At 58.6% G+C, this 22,532-nt stretch overlaps 8 protein-coding genes across 8 annotated transcripts; 5 read left to right on the forward strand and 3 right to left on the reverse strand.

The window, feature by feature from the left end:
• Positions 1–53: 53 nt before the first annotated feature.
• M421DRAFT_97027 (uncharacterized protein) lies at positions 54–1,811 on the forward strand (the record flags this gene model as incomplete). The annotated part of the gene is made up of 2 exons (XM_033598455.1): positions 54–311; positions 366–1,811. 2 exons carry the CDS (start codon positions 54–56, stop codon positions 1,809–1,811), a joined length of 1,704 nt encoding a protein of 567 aa, XP_033454249.1.
• Positions 1,812–2,369: 558 nt separating this feature from the next.
• On the forward strand, positions 2,370–3,781 carry M421DRAFT_51066 (beta-lactamase/transpeptidase-like protein; the record flags this gene model as incomplete). Its single annotated transcript, XM_033594892.1, has 3 exons — positions 2,370–2,888; positions 2,941–3,347; positions 3,397–3,781. The coding sequence occupies 3 exons, from the start codon at positions 2,370–2,372 to the stop codon at positions 3,779–3,781; spliced, it is 1,311 nt and encodes a 436-aa protein (XP_033454250.1).
• A 60-nt stretch (positions 3,782–3,841) lies between these two features.
• M421DRAFT_50739 (6-phosphogluconate dehydrogenase C-terminal domain-like protein) lies at positions 3,842–4,789 on the reverse strand (the record flags this gene model as incomplete). The annotated part of the gene is made up of 1 exon (XM_033594860.1): positions 3,842–4,789. The coding sequence occupies one exon, from the start codon at positions 4,787–4,789 to the stop codon at positions 3,842–3,844; it is 948 nt and encodes a 315-aa protein (XP_033454251.1).
• A 342-nt stretch (positions 4,790–5,131) lies between these two features.
• Positions 5,132–6,173, reverse strand: M421DRAFT_110237 (uncharacterized protein). The gene is made up of 2 exons (XM_033587183.1): positions 5,625–6,173; positions 5,132–5,457 (listed from the first exon to the last, which is right to left on the reverse strand). The coding sequence occupies exons 1-2, from the start codon at positions 6,098–6,100 to the stop codon at positions 5,418–5,420; spliced, it is 516 nt and encodes a 171-aa protein (XP_033454252.1). The 5' UTR covers positions 6,101–6,173; the 3' UTR covers positions 5,132–5,417.
• An 883-nt stretch (positions 6,174–7,056) lies between these two features.
• Positions 7,057–14,151, reverse strand: M421DRAFT_97031 (uncharacterized protein; the record flags this gene model as incomplete). The annotated part of the gene is made up of 2 exons (XM_033598456.1): positions 7,057–7,203; positions 7,267–14,151. The coding sequence occupies 2 exons, from the start codon at positions 14,149–14,151 to the stop codon at positions 7,057–7,059; spliced, it is 7,032 nt and encodes a 2,343-aa protein (XP_033454253.1).
• Positions 14,152–15,123: 972 nt separating this feature from the next.
• On the forward strand, positions 15,124–18,816 carry M421DRAFT_88058 (uncharacterized protein; the record flags this gene model as incomplete). Its single annotated transcript, XM_033597629.1, has 2 exons — positions 15,124–15,140; positions 15,210–18,816. 2 exons carry the CDS (start codon positions 15,124–15,126, stop codon positions 18,814–18,816), a joined length of 3,624 nt encoding a protein of 1,207 aa, XP_033454254.1.
• Positions 18,817–19,445: 629 nt separating this feature from the next.
• M421DRAFT_110339 (uncharacterized protein) lies at positions 19,446–21,166 on the forward strand. Its single transcript, XM_033587184.1, has one exon. It carries the CDS (start codon positions 19,934–19,936, stop codon positions 20,906–20,908), a length of 975 nt encoding a protein of 324 aa, XP_033454255.1. The 5' UTR covers positions 19,446–19,933; the 3' UTR covers positions 20,909–21,166.
• On the forward strand, positions 21,167–22,059 carry M421DRAFT_110348 (uncharacterized protein). Its single transcript, XM_033587185.1, has one exon. It carries the CDS (start codon positions 21,425–21,427, stop codon positions 21,893–21,895), a length of 471 nt encoding a protein of 156 aa, XP_033454256.1. The 5' UTR covers positions 21,167–21,424; the 3' UTR covers positions 21,896–22,059.
• The last annotated feature ends 473 nt before the right edge of the window (positions 22,060–22,532 follow it).

The following is a 22,532-nucleotide window of genomic DNA, read 5'->3' on the forward strand; positions in this document are numbered from 1 at the left end:
TCTCTAGCGTGCATCTTCTCGAAGCCCTGAAGTTGAACAGCACCACCCCCAACATGGCCTCACCGAACGCGGCCGACGCGTCATCTACGGCTGCATCGACTAAAGAGACGTCTGCGACTACTTCAGGAGCCAATAGAGCACGGACTGCGCCTCCAGCAGAGTCAAAAGAAGGCATATGGCTTCGTCGCGCGGCCATCTTCTCCTTTTGGGCTGTCGTCGTCCTGCTGGGGCTGCCAGTATGGTGGAAGACGACAGCCATCTATAGGGCGGAGCTTCCGCTCCAGGATATGACAGACTGGGCTGCGGGAAAGGTATATGCACGCTTGACGCCATGTTGCAAACACACATGCTGACGCCGAAGCCAGCTATGCAAGCCCGTCTTCCCTCTGCGCATCGCCGTCGAACCGTCGATGCCCTCGCATGACGCACAACAGTTGGTCAGATTGACACAGCATGCCATTGACGACCTCAATGAATTCTCCGCGCACCATCTTCGACTGATTTCCACCACCTCCCCCAACACTGCCAACTCCTCCCAAGAGGTTGCCATCGATGGGATGAGCGTCAGGAGTGACGACACGGACAACGCATTGGTCGTTCGCATGATTCAAGTGGAGACTGGGGAGACACCTCGATCGCAGTTGCAGTCGTATTCGCCTACACTCGACGTATATTACTCCGCAAGTCAACTTCCTGCGCAGTCCTCGACCAGCTCACCGCTCGCTACCTTTATAGCCCGGCAACTGCACACTGTCTTCGCCGAGGAACAGGCCCAGCTAGCATATCTGTTGGCGACCCAGCCCGGTGCGCAAGCTGCTAGAACCAAGGCGTTGTCTATCGAGAAGTACATCGAGTTGGACCGGCAGTCGACCAAGGTGTTGAAGTACGCTCCGACCTACCACCTCACATTCTCGTTGTTCAGCCCCTCATACACACCGTCCGCTTGGAACATCGAAGCTGCCCTCAAGACATATGTGTCATCTTTACTCGAGTCCTTTTCAGGCATCAGCAACTTCACTGTCGACTCTCAGGTGCAGCTGTACGCTTCTTTCTCACCATCTATCCGTCAACCCGAGTATGACGAAGACCTGAAGGCATGGACGCTCCGCAGAGAGGATCTTAGCGGCTTCATCAACGCCGCCGAGTGGCCACTGACCCCGAGCATCGGCGAAGGGCCTACCGTCAATTTCATCCTCTACGTCCCGGATGCAAGCCAGTCTCCTTTGCTCGTCAAAGAGAATGCAGGCAACAGTTGGTTGATACCTCAATGGGGTGGCGTTCACATTCTGAACCTTCCAAGTGGCTCAAGTACAACCAACGTCTTGGCCGCCAAAGACCTCGCACCGGCCATGCACACCTTCTCGGACCAATTGACGACATTATTCGGCTTACCACAGGCTCCTGCATCGTTGCCTCTTCGCATATCGACCCTTGAACGTGTGCGAGCTGCATCACTCATCTTCTCGGCCTCCTCGACGCTAGGCGCACTGGCCCAAGTCTATCAAAAGATGCCTTCTATTCCGGTACCGGACAATGTAGCCCAATCCGTCGACTCAACCATCACTCATCTTCACCAAGCATGTAACTTCCTTCGAGAAGGTCAATTCCAGAGCGCTCTCGAACACGCGCGAGTTGCGGAAATGGAGGCTGAGAAGGCGTTCTTCGAACGTTCCATGGTCGGCCAGGTCTACTTCCCAGATGAGCACAAGGTCGCTGTCTATCTGCCGTTACTGGGCCCAGTTGCTGTGCCTCTAGTTATGGCTGCGCTCAAGGAGCTCAAAGGCGTAATTGCAGCAATTCGCGGCAGGTGAACGGGAAATGCCACTACTAGCCATGTGCAACCACGAAGCTAAACTCGGTACCCTTTCAGCATTAGCTTCTCAGAAGCATCTTGACTGCTCCCCGCGTGCAGAACCTCGGGTGCAGCTAAGCCAGCCCCTCTTTAAGCGCAGCTTCGATGGCCATAGCTTCACAACTCAGCTCCACACGCTAACCCCCGCTGCGGGGTACACGTGCGGACGACAGACTGTAAGGGCTCTGCCATTTGATATCATGTAGCAATTCAAGTGCTGATGGCGCCAAAGCTCAGTAAAGCGTGTCGATGGTCGTCACACAGAGATTCCTGGGTCAATTCGCGTTGTCTGCTTGGCTTTCTGGCTGCTTTAAATGATGGTTGAAGCAGTCAATGGTACAGCGCATGAGAGATGACTAGGCCATACGGTCGGGCGAATGCTGGCGTCTGGGCGTCTCACTGCCACGTACAAATACTTCAGCTCGACCCCTCAGCTCGACCCCTCAGCTCGGGAGCCGCTACGCAGCAGTCGATAGACACTCAAACAACATTCAACCTACTACTCGCACTGTTCAAGATGCCTCTCTCTGATCAGGGTGTACAGGGCGTAAAGCAACTTCTCGATGCAGTGACCAGCGAAGGACCGTCCGGCGCACCAGGCCTCGCCTTCCACGCTGTCGACAAATCCGGAAAGACCCTTGTGGAGCACCAGGCAGGAAACCTCAGCATCGACAGCAAGCAAGCCGTCAATGAAGATACTCTTTTCTGGATCGCCTCTTGCACAAAGCTCGTCACCGCCGTTGGCCTCCTCCAGCTTGTCGAGCAAGGTAAGATTGGTCTTGACGACGCCGAGGCAATCAAGAAGTATGCCCCCGAAATTAGCAAGAAGCAAGTCTATCCAGATGGTGTCAATGGCGTCGACCAGGAGAACCAAGTTACCCTACGGATGCTGCTCTCACACACAGCAGGCTTCGGATACTCTTTCTTCGACCCGCGATTGCGCGCACCAGGTAACATCGAAGGCCAGATGGGTGATGTGAACGACATCCTCAATACGCGGCTCGTCAATCAGCCCGGCTCTATGTGGGAGTACGGTGTAAGTTCCTCCCTTATAGCAATCTGTGATGATCCGTACTGACACGCAATAGCTCAATATCGACTGGGCCGGCATAGTCCTCGAGCGCCTCACCGGCCAAAGGCTAGGGGAATACTTCAAGGAGCATATCTTCGCCCCTCTAGGCGTCGATACAGCCGGCGCAACAATGTTCCCCCCTTCCAGTGCCCGCTCGAACCTCGCTGAAATCCACCAACGCTCTCCCGACAGCGGCGAGCTACGTGTCCGCGACCACGTCTATGGCCTCCCGCTCCAGCAAGACAGCGCAGAGAAACAAGACGCTTACTTCCAATCCGGCGGCGCAGGCTTATTCGCAAAGCCGAAGGAGTACGTCAAGATCCTCGCTGCCATCTTGAACGAGGGCACCAGCCCCACAACAGGAAAGCAGATCCTCAAGCCTGAGACCGCGGCGCTGTTCTGGGAGAACCAGATCCCGAACCAGTAAGCATCTCTCGTCTGACATTGCACACGTTGATCGCAACATGTCAAGCTCTGCCCTCCCTTCCACGATGCCCCTTCCACGCCTCCTTCAGGAAACTTCATCTAACACTTCGTTCCAAAGACCAGACTTCGCCCGCGGCGGCCCGCCCCCAGCGAACCCCGAGCTCGTCAACGCCTCACCCGAATTCTACCCACAGCCCGGCAATCCGCCGCAAGGCTGGACGTACGCAGGATTCCTGACGATCGAAGCCGGGCCGTCGGGCCGCGGCAAGAACACAATCTGGTGGATGGGGCTGGCGAACTGCTTCTGGTGGATCGACCGCGAGAAGGGTGTTGCTGGGTTCTTGGCGGGCCAGGTGCTGCCGAACGGCGACCCAAAGGTGATTCCTGCGTGGTTCATGTGCGAGAAGACGATCTATGACAATTTGCAGTGAGGGCGTGCGGCGGGTAAGGATCAGGCTAGGGGCGCAAATACACATGAACATGTTGCTTGCTCACACGGACCGTCGCCGCTGTCGCATGTGCTCACCAAGCTTGCCAACCACAGCCTCCGCATCGTCAAGTCCACTCGTACCCTGCCGCTCCACCACCTCAGCAAGCCCCTCGTACACGCCCGCAATCTCCCTGAAAACGCTCGCCTGCGCCCCAAACCTGCCCTGCACCGCAAACGTGTCCCCAATCCCGTGCATTTCCCCAACCCACCGATACGCCTTGGTCGTGCACCCGACGATGCCCCGCTCCGCCTTCTCCCTCGCGCCGGGATTGTACACATCCAGATACCGCCTCAGCTCAGGAAGCACACCGAGGCTCGCCGCCGTGGTGTACGACTGCAGCGCCAGCGCAGTGAAACCCTTGCTCAGCGCGGCGAAGCACGCCTTCAGCCCGGACGCGGTGCCGACGGCGGGGCCGAGATGCCGCGCGTCGAGCACAGCCGCGAGCCGGGCGCCGTGCTCAGACGCCGCGGACAGCGCGTGCGGACCTGCCAGCGCGACGCCGGGGCGGGCCCAGGAGCCGTCATCCCTGCGCGCGGGCGGGGCCCCAATGATGCCGCCGTCTACGAAGCGCACGCTCGGCGCGTCTCGGGCGAACAGATCCTGCAGCGCGACCGCGGCGTCGGGCGAGCCAGCGTTGAGGTCGAGGAACCACAGGTCGTGCGCCTTGCGGTCGCGGGGGGCGCGGGTCAGGGCGCGGACGAAGCGGAGCGCGGTGGCGGGGGCGGCTGCGGGCGGCACGATGCTGAGGATGTAGTCTGCCTCGCGCACAACGTCTTCGTCGGAGGATAGCAGCTGTATTCCCGCAGACGTTGCGCGCTCCTGAGTCGCGGCGCTGCGGTCCGATACGTTTGTGATGACGCGGAAGTCGTGCGCGAGCAGCAGGGATGCGACTCCAAGGCCCATCTGGCCGATTGAGATGACTGCGACTGTAGCAAGACTAGTCGTCATGGTGGAAGTCGTCGATGAGATGGACCGAGGTGTGACGATTCGAGGAACATGTCAGAGGGGACTTGACGAGGGGTATGGCGGGGTGTGGGTGGCTATCTGACGTGCTCGCGGGACGGACCGGTAGATTTAACTAGGAGAGGTTAGCGTGACGGCATGGTGATAAGATGGGTCAAATCATCTTCGTTCTGCTTCTGGACATCAATCTCTGATATCTGGTCCTGAATGAATTCACAAGCACAGAATACTCTGCCGATCGCAAGTGTGGCACGATGAGGGTAGGACATGTGCCAGCACGGTGAGGAGCCTACTTGTCGAAATAGATGTAATTCCACAGCTCATGCCTTATGATGTGCCAGTTGAACTCATGCCTTGTAATTCCATAGCTTACCCAAGACTCTGCAAGTTGCCTGCCCCTTTGTGTCCATTAGCGGTTGCATGCCAGCTACCAATCCATAACCAAGAAAGAAAAAAAGATTGAACGCCCTTATCCATGATTCACATCGCTCCAGTCCAGACCCCTCCTCAGAAGAGCTCCTGCATGGCCACTCACGTCCTTGTTATTCAAATTGAGCTGTGTCATCTCACAAACTCTTGCCCGGAGCTCCTTTGCACAAGATTTTGCAGAAATTTAAACCTGAGACCTGGGTGCTCTGCGGAAGAAACCACGCCTGCGCCTGTCAGCAGATGTACGTACCTCCTGTGTTGCAGAAAGATATGACTGTAAGAGGAGGAATTTTAGATGAATGGCATGTAGTCAGAGTTCGTCTGTGCATCATCTGCAACCGGATAGAAGCTCTCGACTTTGAGAGCGAACCAACTACGATCAGAAACTTACCTTGCAGGCGCGCCATCCGTAGCGACAGGAGAGTGTCTCGCCTTACTCCAGGCCAGGATACCAACAATGAAGCTCGCGAACCAGAATACTGCGGCGAGGAAGCTAAACGCCTGCGCAGCGTTCCACTGCCCGCAGTAGTTATTAGTGAGGTCGATATTGTTCCACGCCCACATGCTGCCGCATTTCATGCTGTCGTCGTAGTAGTCCTGCAGGAGACCGAAGACGGCGAACCAGGCGGCGCAGAAGATGAGGTCGGTGCCGAAGTGAGCCCAGGTTGCGTGGGGAAGGACTACCCAGAGGAGCGAGAGCCATACAGAAAGGGCTGCAATCACGACGCTGTAGACAAGACGGTTGAAGGGGCCGATGTGGTACTTGTCGTACTGGTGCAGGAAGAAGGCGGTCAGGCCGAGGACGACGGCCGCCGTGATGAACTGCGCGACTCGCAGCGCGATCGAGACGATACGTATGACGGTCATTTCGGGTGAGATGTCTGCTAGAGGGATAGACAGGCCTAAAGGTAGTCAGAGTGTGGTTGGTGTATTGCTGTTGACGTTGAGGTGTTGCTTGTGCGGATGGGAAACTGAAATGCAAAGTGTGTGGTTGGAGTGCCAGAGTCAACAGGCGTGAAACTGTGTAGACTCGTGGTGAAGGCAGCCAGGTGCTGTTGCTTTGAAGTCGTCACTGAGCGTTGCAAACAGAAGCGACCGTTTACTGACAGCAGGGTCGAAGATGAGGCCTTGCCAGCTTAAGTAGCAGCGACTGACGTGGCGCTTGCCGTGAGGCTGGTGAACAAAGTACAAACGAAGCTCCTTTGACGGAACAGCACATGAGGAGTCTAGACACATGATGCTGTACCCAGATGGTTAGCGTCGCTGTCAATCTGCAGACGTAGCACAACGCCCGTTTGGTGACACCTGCGCAGGCGTCGTGCTCCACGACCTTGTCTTCGAGTCACATCTTTGATGGCCTCAACACTGCACAGAGCTTTTGGATCGGCGCGGCCTATCACACGTTTGAGGAAACCCGTATTGGGTAGACTGGAAAAAGTCCACAATTCGCAATTGTGAGAGGCCGGTCTTGTGACGCAGACAAACAGGCTTGCCCGGGTCACGATTGTGATACGGGACAAGGCAGCCCTGTCGCTCGTGATATGGTGACATGACTGTCAAGTCCTGTTCGAGATGTGCTGAAGCGGGGTAGGTAAGGTGTGGGGACGGAAGGGAGTTCTGTGGTCATTGACGGGAAAGGTCACTTGATCTGCCACATGTGGCATCAACGCCCTTACTCTTTGTCAGTGGACGGAACAGCAGAACACCAACCTCTACAACAAGATATACTCATTCCGCTAGGTATGCGTAGCAATGCGTGCAAGTCCGACGATGCCGCTCGAAACAGAAAACTCCATGCTCCCTCGCTATGCTTAAGGACGGTTCTACTTGATCTTTCGGGCCTCCGCTCTCGAGATCTCATCTCCCATGTTCCCCACGTCTTCCATGATACTCTTCTGCGTCAAACTACCTCCTCTGCTGTGTCCTCCACTTCCTGCGCCGCCAATGGTGCTTCCGCTGCTGACGTTCCTCTGGTGGCCGGGACCACCAGCACCTGTACCCTCGAATACCAGCCTCCTGCGGTCGCCACCAGCCGCCATACGCCCAGCGAACTGGTGCCAGCAGTTGGGCGCCTGGAGGATGTACTTCTCCATTGCGATCCTGAATCGGTTGCGGTAGTCTTTCGGTGACGTAATCGTTGGCTTGTTCTTTCCGCGGTCTTTGATCCACGACTCGAGTTTCTTGTCCCACGTGTACGTGCGGATGCAGTCGATGATGCCCACGATGATTTCTTTTTCGCCGTCGTCGAATCCAGCCATGAGTGAGTAGTCCATAACATTGTTCTGTGACAGGAACAGCGTGTCGTTCCAGACGCTGGCCTTGAGCAGCTTCTTGGTGTGCTCTCGCACAAAGATAGGCGTCTCAGAGTAGATGATGTCTACAAGGTTTTCGTCAAGAAGTACTTCGTCACGCTCGCCTGTTGACTGGATCTTGCGGTTGCGCATGCTGCCTTTGAGATCGTAGCGGCGGTTGGGCTCACGGTCGTAGAACAAGTTCTCCATGACTAACATGAACCAGTCGAAGTCGCGGCCGGTGGGTGTCTTGATCTGGACTTGAAAGAGGCCGAACATCTTGGCAATGACGGACGGTAGCTGCCTGAACAAGTTCTGATGCGTAAAGGCGAAGTAGTTGGGCGCAAACTTGAAGAAGGCTTGAACCTCGATAGGCGACAACGACTTGAGGATAAAGCGGTCGTCCAGTGTCTTGAGGAAGATGGACTTTGATTTTCCACCCTTGGACTCAAACTTGGAACAACGCGAGAGTGACTCGACAAAGCGATCTGCGACTCCGCACCTTCGCCGTAGCGCATCAAACGACTGTGCATAAAAGATCTTACACTGCGCCCTGACGCCTCGGTTAGTGAATCCATAACGGATGTTGGTGTTCTTGTCGTGGAGGAGGTTACGCTCGATCGAATCTTCCATAGTCTCCGTGTCCATGCCGGATGGGTCGTCGCGGAATGATTGAAGCTTGGCTAAGTAGTCCGGACTTGACAGGGCCAGCGCGATGATCGAACTAGGCTCGTCTTCACGAACGATTATGTCAGAGTCCTCCCAAACGTGCTCGATCTGAGCGAACGGGTAGTCGAGGGGCGCCCACCCACTTGCAGAGCGCTCTGACCAAAAGTTGGTGAGCATCTTGAGCAGTGTGGTCTTCTCATGCTTGGGCAGCTCCAATGAAGCCTCGAGTTGTGAGTCGCTCATGTTGAGAAGCTGCGAGCTTGAGATGCTGTCTGGCAGGGGGACGTCTTCTGGAGCCATCTCGACATCGCTCGCGTCGTTCTCGGCATCAGAAGTGGGGTGACTGTCAGCCTTTGGTGACTCCTCGCTGTCAGTGAGAGCATCCGTATGAGATGCTGGCGGATCTCGGCCTTGGCGCTCGTCGACTGGCGACTGTGGAGCTGTCGTTACGTCTGTCATTTCCGTGACCGCACTGTCGTCGAGAGTACTATTGTCGACGCTTGTGCGGGGTGGAGACTCGACCGGCGCGTCCTCATCAGATGCTGCGTTCTCTTGCACAGCATCGTGTACATCCTTGTAGACCTCGACGATGGGTTTGGAAGATGCAAGCGGGTACGCGCGCACTTGTCTGTCCCTTGCACGGTAACGCTCGCGTGTGCGCTCCTTTTGGAACTCGCGGGACAACTGCTCGAAGTGCTCCGCGAGCTTGGAGACCTTGGTGGACTGAGTCTTGAAGGGTACAGAGCGCGGGATCCTGGACACTGATCTTGACTGCTTTGAGATACCAAGACGCAAACGCTCAGTCATGCGCTCCAAAGCTTTCTGCGATTCATTAAACGTCGGTCGAAGGACTTCTGGTTTGTAAGGCACAGCGGGTGGGAGCGTCGATGGATGCTTCGGTATGTTGCCAGGTTGAGACTGAGTGCGTGCCAAAGAGGCGGGTCGGGCTGGTGTTTCACGCCGGATGGTCTCTACCAGTCGCGGAATCTTGCTTTCCAGTGTCATGTGTGGCGTTGGCGATGGCGATGGCGATGGCGAACCTTGCATATTCTCAATGGCGTCTGCTAGAGACTTGTCGATGGGGTTGATCTTCGGGTGGCTCGTCGGGGTAGGCGATCCTGGATCGAACTCCTTTCCATCAGGAGACAGGGTGGGTGTCTGTGGCAGCTGCTCGTCCTTGGTTGGGGCGACAGAAAAGTCCGACGACACTGCAAGATCCAGGTGCTTCACATCCTCGCGCTCTACGGCTTCGCGAGGTGTCTGTATGGGCAAGTCGGAAATGATGAGTGGTGTAGACGGTCGCTCTGCTAAAGGAGTGGCATCATCATCGTTGGGTGGGTCTCCATCCTCCTTCACCACCAATGTCAACATGTCAGTGGCCTTTTCTGGAGACATACTCGACGGCATCGGCGTCAGTGCGAGGTCATCCTTGTCGTCGTACCCATGCTCTTCCTCACCAGACTCTACGCCTTCATCGACCGAAGTCAGAGACGTGCTGGATTCGTCGCGCTCGAGGAACAGCTTTTTGAGCTGCAGGGTGGCAAGCCTTCGAATATCCTTCTCAGATGGAAAGAAGACTTGCTCAAAGTCCATGAAGGTTTCGTCCCACGCAATGGCCCGTTCTTGTATCGCACGAATGGCGCGATTGAGCGGGATGATCTCGTAGTACTTTGAGTTCATGTACTTGTCTTGCAGCTTGTGCCGCAGAAACTCGTGCTCGTCATTCGCGCGCTTGATGAGACGCTCGACCTCTGTCTTGCATGCCTCGACCTTTTCCGGGATGACGCTTTCGACGTGGATACTTTTGATGCGTGAGCGCACAGAAGCCATGAAACAGTCAAGCCGCTCTTCGATCTTCAGGAACTGCTCGTTCTTGAGCTTCAGATCTTTGTCCACCTTCCAGGTGATGTTTGGTCTTGGCACAATCACCTCGTACATTGTGACGGGGTCGTACTGGATGCGAAGCGCGACATTGTTGTACCCAAAGTAGCGTGCGTACTGCTTGTGGATGTCGTGAGAACACGAGCCTACGCGGGATTGCAGCTGCGTGCTCCAGAACGTCAACTCTAGGTATTTGGCAAATGAGTACTTCCAGGTCCATTCAGACATGGGAATCGCCTGCGTCTCGGTCCCGCAGACTCTGCAAGCGCTCCACATCAGCATGGCTTGGTGCAAACCCTTGAGCTTTGGAGGATGCTTTTGGACGACGACGGTCATTTGTCCCTCGCCGTGCACGTACTGACGCGAATGGTCGAGCATTCGGCGGTTGCACCCGTCGACTTCGCAGACGACGCTTGCTGATGTGCACAGATCTTCGACATACTGGCCGAGAGTACAGTCTGGGGTGAAGCCGTCGTCGTAATCGTGCTCTTGATAGAAACCAAGCGCAATAATCTCAGGCCCGATGCATGGCGTCGAGGTCGTGGTGTTGACCACACTGTATAAGACGGCAATCTTCTGGTGGTTGAACGGATCATATAGGTCCGTGTTGCCGGAGAGATAAGCTTCCCATTGTCGCTTTTGCGTCTCGTAGTTGTGCAGAGCCTTGTCGTATTCGGACGCGTGCACGGCAGACAAAAAGTCGCGCATCGGTTTTGACGCTCCTTCGACGACTCCATGTACCATTTCTGGCTGTACGAGCTCAAACTTCTCGTGCGTCGAATCCTCCTCGTCGCCTGTCGCGGGTGGGTATTGGTCCTTTAGTTTCCGGAGCGAGCCGAGCTTCCTCTCGTACTGGCGAGCCTGCTCTAGGAGATAGGGCTGCATGAACTTGACAAACGGTGATGATGACAATACCTTTGTGCGGTGGTTCTCCACCAGATCGCTGTAGTAGGACGGTGCAGCATCCCTCGTCGGTAAGTCGCCAGAGTGAGTTTCAATGCCAGCGGCATTGGCTATCGCGTCGTTGATGCTCTCCATGTGCGCATCGTCGCCGACGGCGTGAGGATCAACAACGGATTCTGTCGGCGTGTCCACAAACTCATCCCGCATCAGACACGTCTCGAGACGGAGGTTGTACACCACGTAGCTCATGAACTCTGTAACGCGCTTCAGCTTGACCAGATCGTGGTTCTCGGCACCTCGCAGGATGATGGTGCAGCCGAGATCCTTCTGACAGCCAGACAGGTAGATGTACGTCTTCTTGGTGTTCCTGTGCACATATGTGCGCACGTCGAAGCTCCCACAGCGTCCTAGGTGAGACGGATCGATGGCGAGCTTGTCAACCGATGAAATCATGCGCGACTGCGTGCACCTGGCGATGGCGTTGAGCACCGTGGGCTTGACGTTGTAGACCACGGCGATGCCTTCGTCGTCGAGGAACTCCAAAGCCAAGCCGGACACGTTGCGCTGAACGAAAAGAACGTGTGGCCGGAGAGCAGCGATGCGGCTGACCAGATTGCGCAGATACTCTCGCTCCTGCGCGATGACAGGCTCCAGGCTCAGAAAGTGCGTCTGATGGCGTGCGTATTCGATGGCGAATGTGATGATGATGATCCTCGGGTTGGGAATGTTGCGTGGCATGCTGCGCAGGGCGACGTTCTTGGTAAACACGACGCCTGACACGTACGCTGTGTCGCGCGGCCTTGCCCCAGGTATCTTCTTCAGCTTGATGTAGTTGCGGACGTCAATGTCGTCGCCCCTGTCCACGTCTGGGTTGACGTCGTCTGTGCATTGGCGCAAGATTGGAATGAGGGCCTTTTCCCAGCTGGAGACGTGCGCAACGGCTGCGTCGCGCAGCATTTGCGCAAGGAGCTTGCGGGCATGATCGAGACTGGCTTTGTTGAGCTCGACCTTTGGGAAAATTCCGCCCTGCATGGATGCGCTACGTGTGATGCTCGTGCCAGGCGGGGTCGGCGACGGAGACGGACGCAGTTGTGGGGTGCCGGACTGCGATGCGCCAAAGCCTGAAGTGAATGGTCTCAGCAGGTTGGTGCTCTTGGCGCGTCGTGGTGACGGACGGTGCGTGATGCTGCTGACGCTCAGGTTGCGTCGCCTCGTTGGCCGCGCGCCGTTGTCGCCATCTTTAGCAGGTCCGCCTTTGTCTCCCGCACGCGACTTGCCTTTTTTCAACGAGGCCAAAAGGCCGCCGAAGCCACTCTTGTCGCCTTCGAGGCCCGAAGCAGCCGAGGCGTCTGCGTTCAAGGCCGCAAAGATGCTTGGGTGCTCGTCCTCGCTGGAGCCATCGTCCGACATGAACGGGGCAAGGTCAGGGTCGATGATGTTGTCGTGGTGGAAGGCAGGCAGACTGGGTTGAGTTCGAGGGTTCTCGTGAAGATAGTGGTGAAAGGGCGCACGGTCATCGTGTCTGACATGGCGCATGTGCTGATGCTTGGAGTGGTGGCGTTTGTGACTAGAAGAACGTGGTCTCCCGCCGAGCGAACGCAATGACCGCGAGGAGCTTGGCCTGGCCAGCGTCTGCGCGTCGACTTCAATGACGTGAGACCGGCGCTTCTTCTCGCTGCCGCTCTTTCGCGACATTGGTATGCTGATGGTCGGGGTGCCAATCTTGGTGTGGTCGCTCTGCGGCTGGTCAATCTCGTCGTCGTCGTCGTCGTCAAAGTCCCCGGCTTGATGGTGGTCGTAGATGGATGCTTGATCGTCATCGGTGTAATCCGAAGAGTCGTCGCCGTGGCCGTACAAGATGTTCTCGCAAGGCTTGCACACTCGCAGGTTGCCCGGCTGCGCAAAGAGCTTGCCTGCGACAATCGAGGTGCACTTGGAGTCGAAGATCTGGCCACAGGTGCGGCAGTGGTGCTTTCTGCGAAAGGTGGTGAAGGCGTCGCCGCAGTTGAAGCAGTCCTTTGCATTCTCGTCCCTCATCCAGAACTCCCTGTCCAGTATCTTCCTGCCCATCTGTCTGAAGGCGCTGCGTGGCAGGCTGTTCACGGCAGGGCTGGCGTGGGCTTGACGCTGGATCTCCTTGATGGGAGCTACAGTGGGCGTGCGCATTGTCGAAGTCGTGACGACAGAGCCGATGCCGTCAGAGGACGAGGTTCGTGAGTTTTGGAAGCCGGGCAAGTGCGAAGGGCCAATCTTCAGCAGCGGTGGACGCTGTGGCTCGGGGGCCTTGACGGGGGTTCGAGCGCGGGCAGCGGCGTGCTGCTTCTCCGTGTCTTCGGAGCCGTTGTCGGAAAACTGCTTGGGGCTGTCGTGGACAGCATCGGCAGGGAACTTGAAGCCGGCCGTGTCGACAGGCTTGTCGCTGTCCACAACGACCATGTCGTCTTCCGTGTCGCTGTCTTGGGCGCCGTGCTCCATGTTGGTTCGTTTGCGGCGCAGAGCGCCGTCGTCTCGAAGCGGCGCAAATCGCGGCGACGGCGACGCCGCGCGGCCGGGCGCAAAGTCCTTGGCCGAGGCATTCTTGGGCAGGTCAAAGGCGGACCCGCTCTGGATGCGCGCGTGGGCGCTCACAGGGCTGTGTGCATACGCGTCGTCGTCTCTCCGTGGCCTGATCGGCTCGAGGCTTGGCGCTGCGGACGGGCGCGAGCGCGCGGTCTGGAGGGACGACTTGGAGCCGTTGAGCGAGAGCTTGCTCGTGACGGTGGCACTCGAGGCGGTCGAGTCGCGCGAGGGCGGCGGCGGCGGCGGCGGCGGCGGCAGCAGGTCGGGAAACGCGACCGAGGATGGCGACTGGAGACGCGACGGGGGCACAGAGGCCAGCACGGGCGAGGAGACTGCAGAGGCGCCGCCCGGGCTGCGGCCGATGGCGCTGGGTCTCGAGCTGTCGGGGCCGTCGACGGCGGCGTCCCTCCCCCCGCCGCCAACGGACGCTCGGATGCGGCTGTACAGGCCGCTCAGGCCGCCCTGCACCAGCTCTATGCCCTTCGGCTCGCCCGTGGCGGCGGGGGCGGGTGGCGCAGTCAGGTCGTCGAAAGTGGTGAGCGAGTGCGAGTGGGCGGCGGCCTGGTGCAGCTGGTGCAGCGTCGCATGCAACGAGTCGCGCGAGTCGCGGGCCATGGCGGTCGACGTATCATCAGGCGTCGTCGCGGCGCGCGTGCTGAGGGCGGGCGGCCGGCCGGGCGGGCGAGCTGGGAGCTGGCGACGGGCGAGCTGGGGAGTCGGCAGCGGGCGAGCTGGGGAGTCGGCGGCGGGCGAGCTGGGGAGTCGGCAGCGGATGCGGTCGCCGCGGTGGGGGAGGGGAGGGGGCTTAGCGAGGGAGCAGCTGGGTGCTGGCCATGCTCGACGCTCTTGGGCGGGCTCTTGAAAGTTGAGGGGCGGGCTCTTGAAAGCTGAGACGCGGTGGGCTGGCGGGCGCTGCGACTGATCAAACGGCGACAGCGTCAACGGTCGTGCACCTGATCGCGCTGATTCCGCCCGCGCGTCATCTCTCGTCGGCCCTCTCGGGGCTGTGGTGGAGCCGGCCAAGTCGCGGTTGCGGAGCTCTCTTCCGCCCCGCCGTGGGTTGGTTCAGCCTCGTCCCCGGCGCAGTGAGCGTGCAGCGGACGGGCAGTCCCGGGCAGTCCCGGGCAGTCCCAGGTAGTCCCAGGCAGTCCCAGGTAGTCCCAGGCAGTTCCAGGCAGTGGACAGGCGCGCACATTGCAGGCGCTCTCACGCATCGCAGGCGTCTCACGCATCGCAGGCGTCTCACGCATCGCAGGCGTCTCGCGCATCGCAGGCCTCCCGCCCTCTGCGCTGCTCACTCGCCCCGCCCGCTGCCGAGTTTGCGCGATCCACCGCCGGGCCCTCGTAGATTCTCCAAGCTAGGCGCGTCCCCGACGCGTCGCCCCATGGCCCTGGCCCTCACGCCCTGGCTGCACCAAGAGGTCAAGGAACAGCTCGACCTCGGCCACTGCTGGCTCGAGCAGAAGAACAAGGCCAAGGCAGCGTCCGCCAGGCCCTCGGCCGCCGTCGACCACAAGTGGGCAGGGTTGTACCACGACAACGGCTCCTGCATCGACATTATTGTGCCCTTTGGCCCCGAGCAGGCGCATGTGCTTGTGCTGCAGGTGAGGCACCACCCACTGCCATGTCCCGCTGCCGTCCTAACCCTCTAACCCTTGCGTTGTGCAGACCAGTCCTCTGACCATCACAGACGGCCTCCACACCACCGAGACGTCCCTCACGCCGCTTTGTCTGGACAATCTGCGCGCACGACATCCCAGCCGAAAAATTGCTGCCGGCACCACCTGGACCGTCAAAAAGTTCACTATACGCTACACCTCATACGGCCCCCCACGCCGCAAACTCTGCATCTTACTAGATGCTGTCGATTGTGTCGACGTCGCTCAAGGCACCCTCCCTCGCATCGCATCGGTCCTGAACCGCTCCGACGAGATAGCGTCGGCGCTGCAGCGCATCCACGACGCCCGCGTGCAAGACGACGGCCGGAGCTTGCGCTTGCAGCCAAAAGACGACGAGCGTCCAGACGACGAGCATCCAGACGACGAGCATCCAGACGACGAGCATCCAGACGACGAGCATCCAGACGACGTCATCCACAACATGGCTGGCGCCGACGGGCCGCTCGACGAGGTTGCCTCGATGCACACGCAGATGCCGTTTGGCACGCAAATACAGCACCTGGCAAGGTCGCCGCCGAGCGAGGACGAGGTTTCGTTTGTGGGCATCAACAGAATGGAGCCCGTGTTGGCAGGGAACACACAAAGGGCAGAGCTCAAGTCCCGCTCCGGCAGCTCAGCAGACGACCGGCGAAGGCAGGCACAGCTGTTGTCGCTTTTGAGTAGAAGAAAAGTGCAGCCACCGCCATCTCCCCAACGACCCAGCCCCGAGAGGATGGACAAGCCACTCGCGCAAGCAAGTCAACCCCAGCAAGCAAGCCAACCACCGCAAGCAAGTCAGCCCCCGCAAGCAAGCCAACCCCCGCAAGCAAGTCAACCCCCGCAGGACAAGGACAAGAAGCACACGCGAGAAGCAGACACCGCGTCGCCATCAAGACCCTCCGCGAAGAAGCCCTCTTTCTCCGAACCTCGACCCCAGCGGAGCAACGTCGGCAAAGACAAGTCTGCGACCGAGTGCTCGTGGATGAAGGGACTTGCTCTCAATCGGCTCACTGCCACCGTGCCCGACGACCAGCGCTACCTTCTCAACCAGCCCGAAAGCTGGGCCAAACAAGCAAACTTTCCTCCGACGAACGTGCCCACCAGTCTTTTCGTCATCTTCAGCAGAATGACGGACGAAAAGGCTGCCCTCGAGGGTGCGACCAGCTCGGGCTCATTCCACGACACTCCATCGTCCGCGTCTCACCCTGCTGATTCTGCCCCTCAGCCGACGGACGAGCAGGACACGGAGTCTGAAGACGAAGCTCCCACCAGTCCAGTCTCCTGGCACACTTCACCCAGCCCGCAGCCGCCGCAACGTCCGACCATACCGCACCCAGGGCTCCCTCCAGATTCCAGCCTTGAAATACCTGAAGATGTAGCAGAAACAGCAGAATCACAGAAGCCTGCAGCGAGACGCGAACAGCCGCCACTGTCTACGCTCCCCGTCTCCTCGCGCGGGAACGAAGAAGAGCTTCCGCCATCCTCGCCCCCGGCGCAACTCGCAGCCCTCGACAGTGACGACGACACGGAACTGGAGACCTCGGTCCCTCGGGCACTGGGTGAAGATCTGTCACAACCGACTTCGCGTCCTGCCCAGCGTCACGATCTACCTACCGAAACAAGCACCAAGTCTGTCGTACAAGTAAAGGAAACGTCCCACGTCAAGGGCGAGAACGGGCAGCAACCTGCTGTGACAGTGTGTCGTCCGACACAAGGATCAGCCAGCAACTCGTCTTCTGCGTCTTTTGTACGAGGCACATGTCATCAAGACCCGAGTTCCTCGGCAGTGGAAGAGACCACGCTGGATGGTCTTCGCAAGGGCAGCGACGACCATCAGCCTCAAGTGAGCGCCGATCTACAGGCTGAGACGCAAGATGCCCAGGTTGTGGCTGATGATGATGCCCAAGACATGTCCATGTTCGGCACGTTTGTTCACAAAGACCCCCTGATGGAATCGGTGCTGCCAGGTGACGGTGGAAAGCAAAAGCGCAATCTACAAGCAGGAATCGCAGCCGCCATCCAAGCGCCACCAGAGCCAACACCCATGTCTGCCCAGCGCCCACCAAAAGACTCAAGCTCGGGCGAACAGCCCGCAACAACACCCGCTGAGCTCGCAATGCCAGTACCGGCGCAACCTGAAGGACGGCCGTCCCGGCAGCCGTCAGAGACGCCTAGTCTCGTCAAACGTAAGCGTGGAGCGTCTCCTCCTGATCGCAGGCGAAGTGCAAAGGCCAAGCGCCCAAAGTATGCTTTTGGAGGCCTCAATCCCGAGACCATGATCCGGCAGCGCAGAGAAGCTGAACAGATCCAACGGCAAAAGCCAACTACGGGTGCCGAGAGCAGACAAGGATCGGTGACCACCGGGCCTGTACAACAGGATTCGGACTCGAGAATGGAAGACTCTGATGCCAGAGAAAAGGCCCAGATGGAAGAAACGAATGCTGCAGTAGCAGGTGCTATGTCGCCTCGCCATCAAAGTCTCTACGCGACGCCCAGCCCAGTCCTGCGTCCAGTGGCAGTACCCCTTACAGATGAAGCCATTCCCGCGGGCCCTCCTGCTGCGCAACGAGCAGAAGCACGGCCGCAACCTGCGAGCCTGCCAGCACCTCGACCGGAGTCGCAGGAGAAGCCACCGTCTACATCTGCGCCAAGGCCCATGGCCAGACCACAGCCTGCACTCGGCCAACCGAGCTCACCAAGCCGAGAGGTTCGACTCGGCACAGAGCAGGTCTCACCTGCCGTTCCCGGCGACAGCTCAGCCTCCTGCACAGTCTTTGAAAAGTTCAAGTCTGCGTATCCCGAGTACAAAGCCAATCCGAAGCACTTTGCAAACCAGTGCAAGCTGATCAAAGAGCTCGATCGAGAGGATAAAATGGTGCCCAAATGGATGTGGGACGACTTCATCGTCCGCAATCGGACAGACTATGCGCAATATGCAGCGGATTGCATTGAATCTGGAGAAGAGCCCATGAAGTACATACGCTTTTACAAGGACACGATCCGCGACGCAATCTTCAACAAGGGCGTCATCGCGACTAGAGCGGCTTTGGAGCAGGCACTCCAGGAATGCGGTGTTCAGCCGATTGAGCGACCTTCTCGGCCGTCTTCGCACCATTTCTCGGATGCTCATCCAGTGCGTCGAAAGTCAGCACAGCAATTCCCTCACGAGTCCCTACAGCCGTCGCCACGACAGTCTACTCCGCGACAGGCCCACTCCCCGATGCCGCCGCCTGCTCAGCCAGCAAGCACGCCGTCGAAAAAGAAGCCGTCTCGGAAGTCTCTTCCCTTTACGGTAACCAGCAGCGCCTTCTCGGCTCGTGTCAACGGCACGGCGCAGGTCCGTCACGCGAGCCCATCCCGCGCTGCGCCAGCATCGACCTCCGCCCAGACGGCCTCGACACTGCAGAGTTCGCGATCCAGCTTCGGCAACCGGCTTCGCTTGTACAGCTCGGAACCATCAGCCTCTCCGCTCGAGACAGGGACAGGGAACGAGTACCGCAACTTTGTCAAGGCGCACGAGGCGTTGTCCGCCACGACGGGGAGTAAATGGGTAAGCGCAACCCCAGCTCCAAGGAGGCACAAGAGCACCGGCGGGCCTGGGAGCGAGACGCGCAAGTACTGAGAAGCACAGGTTGACAAGAGCAAATCGTGGCCGCGCAGCCTCGAGGGCAGGCCGTCCGTGCGAGATCTCGCGCGCAAGAAGATAGATGTCCTGGAGTGGGGAGACGAGCTGTGACTGCTCGCCTGGAGAGCACGTCACACATCAATATCGTATATTTCGACACGTTCGACCATGTTTTGGGGGATTGGCAGGCGTTGGTATACCCCAGCTCACATGGATCATTGGATACGTAGCATCCGGTATTCAATCCGGCCTCTCAGGCTCTTCACCTCTCGAGACAAACCTTGCGGTCCGCCGACGCGCTCTCACTCGTACCACGTGACTCAGGTCCCCGTACCCGACGGTGTGGCACGGTGTCTGTGCGGCTGCACTATGTGCGGGTCAGCAACTCTAACCGGCAGCTGCATCCCTGCCGCGGCTGCCCTTGACTGCTTTCGATACAATAGCCCGCGAGTGCCTGTGACATTGCTGCGGCGCGGCAGAGAGGCATTAGGTGTTTGGATGGGGTGAGGAAATGAATCCTGTGGGCGCAGGGGCGCGTCTAACGCGCTCCTTTTACCTTTATACAGGCTGGCCTTTGCTGCATACCACTCAGGCGTCCTCCGCGCCCTCAGCCCGCAGGCGCTCGTAATCCTCTCGGTTGCTCTCAATCGCCCACCAAGCGACCGCTATCCGTCGACATGATCCTACCGCCAGAGCTGCTGACGCTCGTTTTCCTGACTGGCTTGGCTGCCGTCTATGCGCGTATGCCACCCTTCCAAACAGGTTGACAACCACGTGCTGACACGCTGAAGAAGTCGAGGATACGACCACGCTAACATTCATTACCACGTGGGACGTCTCTTCTGTCATTACCACACCCACAGCTGCTCCTCTGTCGCCTACAGGAGACGCGAACAGCATCGGCGCGCCAGCCCCAACGCCCACGGCCGACGACCCGCCGCAGTTCACAGAGGTCGAGGCGTGCGACTTGCCCGATCCGCCAGATTGGTGCAACGAGTCGCCGCCGGATTTCTGGCATCCTGAGGAGTCTGCGACGGGATGGGACGACTGGGCATCGTGGAACAATGATGGGATTGGAGGCGGGAACGATTTCGCGCCGACGACGCCAACGCTCATGCCGGTTGAGCAGACAACGCAGGTTGTCACAACGGTGACGCCTACGGTCATTGGAATCAGGACGAGTGTGCAGGCGGTGGTGGGTGGGGGTGCGACGCCGCAACCACAGCTTCCGGACACGGTCCCTGCAGGAGATTGGCAAACAGCGAAGCAGGAACCGCCTGCGCAGCACACACCTGCCAAGGACGCACCGCAGACGAAGACAGCAGGGGGGCCTAATGCATCACATGGAAGTCAAGCTCAAGAAAATCCCATTCAACCTACACCAGGGCAGTCCACAGCGGGGTCGAAGCCAAGCCCAGAAAACTTACCGGCCCAGGGACAGTCAGCCTCGACCGGAAACGCACTCTTGGACACCATCATCAGTCATCTGGGCAATGCACAGCCAGGCACGCAACCCGCACAACCCGCACAACCCACGCAGCACAGTCTTCAAACCACCGGAGGGTCGGATGAGCATTTCGCCCAAGAGTCTGCCGCAGCACCGACAGACACGACCCACGTCGGACCCCGCGAATCAGCACAAGGCTGGGACGTTGGATCCGGGCAAATCACACGGGCTCCGGCGAACACAGCCTCTGCCCGCGATAGCATCGCAGTCGGCACCGTCATCACGCTCGGCTCCGCGGCGATATCGCTCACGCCCGGGCTGTCAACTGTCGTCGGCACTGGCACGGATACCACGCTCATCGCCCTCCAGACCGATGGCGCAAGCCACACCATCATCACGGTTAGCTCCAGCGGCACGGCGGTCACTGCCACGCTCTCGAATGCACCTGCCACGCTCACGCTGCCGAAGACTGGGTTCGAGGCCAGCATCACAGACAGTGCGGGGAGAGGGGTGGCTACGTCGCGTGCTGCGGTGACGGCGGTGTCGACGAGCAGCAGGGGTGTTGCGAACGACAAGAGAGTGGACGTGAGTGCGCTGTCTGCATTCGTGGTTGGGCTTCTTGGGTGCGCTGCCGTGCTCTGATACTCTGGACGATACGACTGGGTCTACGGGTACGCTGGACGTTCGGGATATAGCGTTCATCTCGACCTTTTCTCCGCGAAGAAGACCAGCGACAACATCATGTAGCCCACAATCTACATGCTCCACAGCTTCTCTGCACGGTCCTCAACCTAAGACACAGCAACTCTTCGGGTTGACGAAGCAACGCGAGGATCAGATATCGCTGAGACCCCAAACGAACGCCTCGCCACTCTTCAGCTCTCTTACAATGGCGAAACACTACTCGATTGCTCTGAGGAAGTCGCACGATGCACTTCGTTCAACAAGAACAACGTGGGAGACTTTTTCATTGAGCAAGCGTGCACACAAGTCATATATCGCGACGAGCCCGTTTGTTGCACAACGCCCCTCTCAGACGTAGACAAAATAGCTCGAGGGACATATGGGATCGTGCTTCCTCGTCGTTGATGGCACCGTGCAGTTCACAGCCCACCGGCGAAGCGTTAGAACGTCCCAAAGAGCGGTCTAACTAAATGGATGATTTACTATTTGGTGCCGTTGCTACGGTGTAGAGACGACTATATATCACGGGCGACTCCACTGGAACTGCACGGGCGCCTCATCGCCCCGAGACTCGACTCTGTCCCTGTCCTCCAAGTCAGTGTCACAGAGTACCCTCATGGAACTCGAACGATGCACGCTTGTACTGAGATCGGGTGGATGGTCCAGGGAGCCTCGAGGATGTTAGTCGGGCCTCGAGAGTGCGGAGGTGAGGTTGCATACCATTACACGCTATCATGGTGGTGTACGGTCTCTCGGCGCGTTGCTGCGCAGACGTTGCATCTGCACCAGCACTGTACTGGGAAGCGCTTGTACCAGTACTGTTGGCCGTCGAGACGGACATGGGGGCTTGGGACTTGGTCGCGTTTGACTCGCCCATACCGAAAATCTTGGCCCGTGGAAAATGGTACCACGTTTTCAAGTAAAGGCGGGCTGCACTGCATTTGAAGCCGATGCTCGACCACGAGCTGTCTTTATACACATTTGCAATATACACCCTGCTTCTGCCTATTCGTTCTTGTATGGTGGTGTAACAGGGCTAGATACGTTTTGACAGCATCGCTTGCTGGCTCTTCCATCGCGCGGACCTACGCGCTTGTTTACCTTCGACCAGAAGCCCTCACTCAACGGGCCTCGTGGGAACTATAATAGTGCAGCCACTCAGAAGCACTTGCTTGCACACCATGGTGGGCGAGCACAAGACGTGTACAGCTTGTCCGTGAGCCGCGCAAAGCTCCGTCGTTTCAACGCATATACGACCAGTGTCGTTTCGGGCTAGCGCAGTGTTCTGATTGGGCCGTATAAAGTTTTTCTCCTCTGCGCCCCTGCTGTCTTCGATCTGCGATCAATCCTTCCTGCTGGATGCACCGCTATTGCGCGCTCGTGCACCTCGGGTCGCGGCCCGTGTCGCATCCCCTCGCAGCTGGAATATCGTACACGAAGATGATGCTGGGCACCCCGAACAGCACTACAACGACAGTCATGGTTTACTTCCAGACCTTGCGACTCTTCTCTTCTCAGTTTGCTGCACGCTGCTCTGGGTAGATTCTCTGTTGGCCAGCAGTGATGAGACAGACGGGCTGGT

The sequence above is a fragment of the Didymella exigua genome, assembly GCF_010094145.1.
Source record: "Didymella exigua CBS 183.55 unplaced genomic scaffold M421scaffold_1, whole genome shotgun sequence".
Taxonomy (NCBI): Eukaryota; Fungi; Ascomycota; class Dothideomycetes; order Pleosporales; family Didymellaceae; genus Didymella; species Didymella exigua.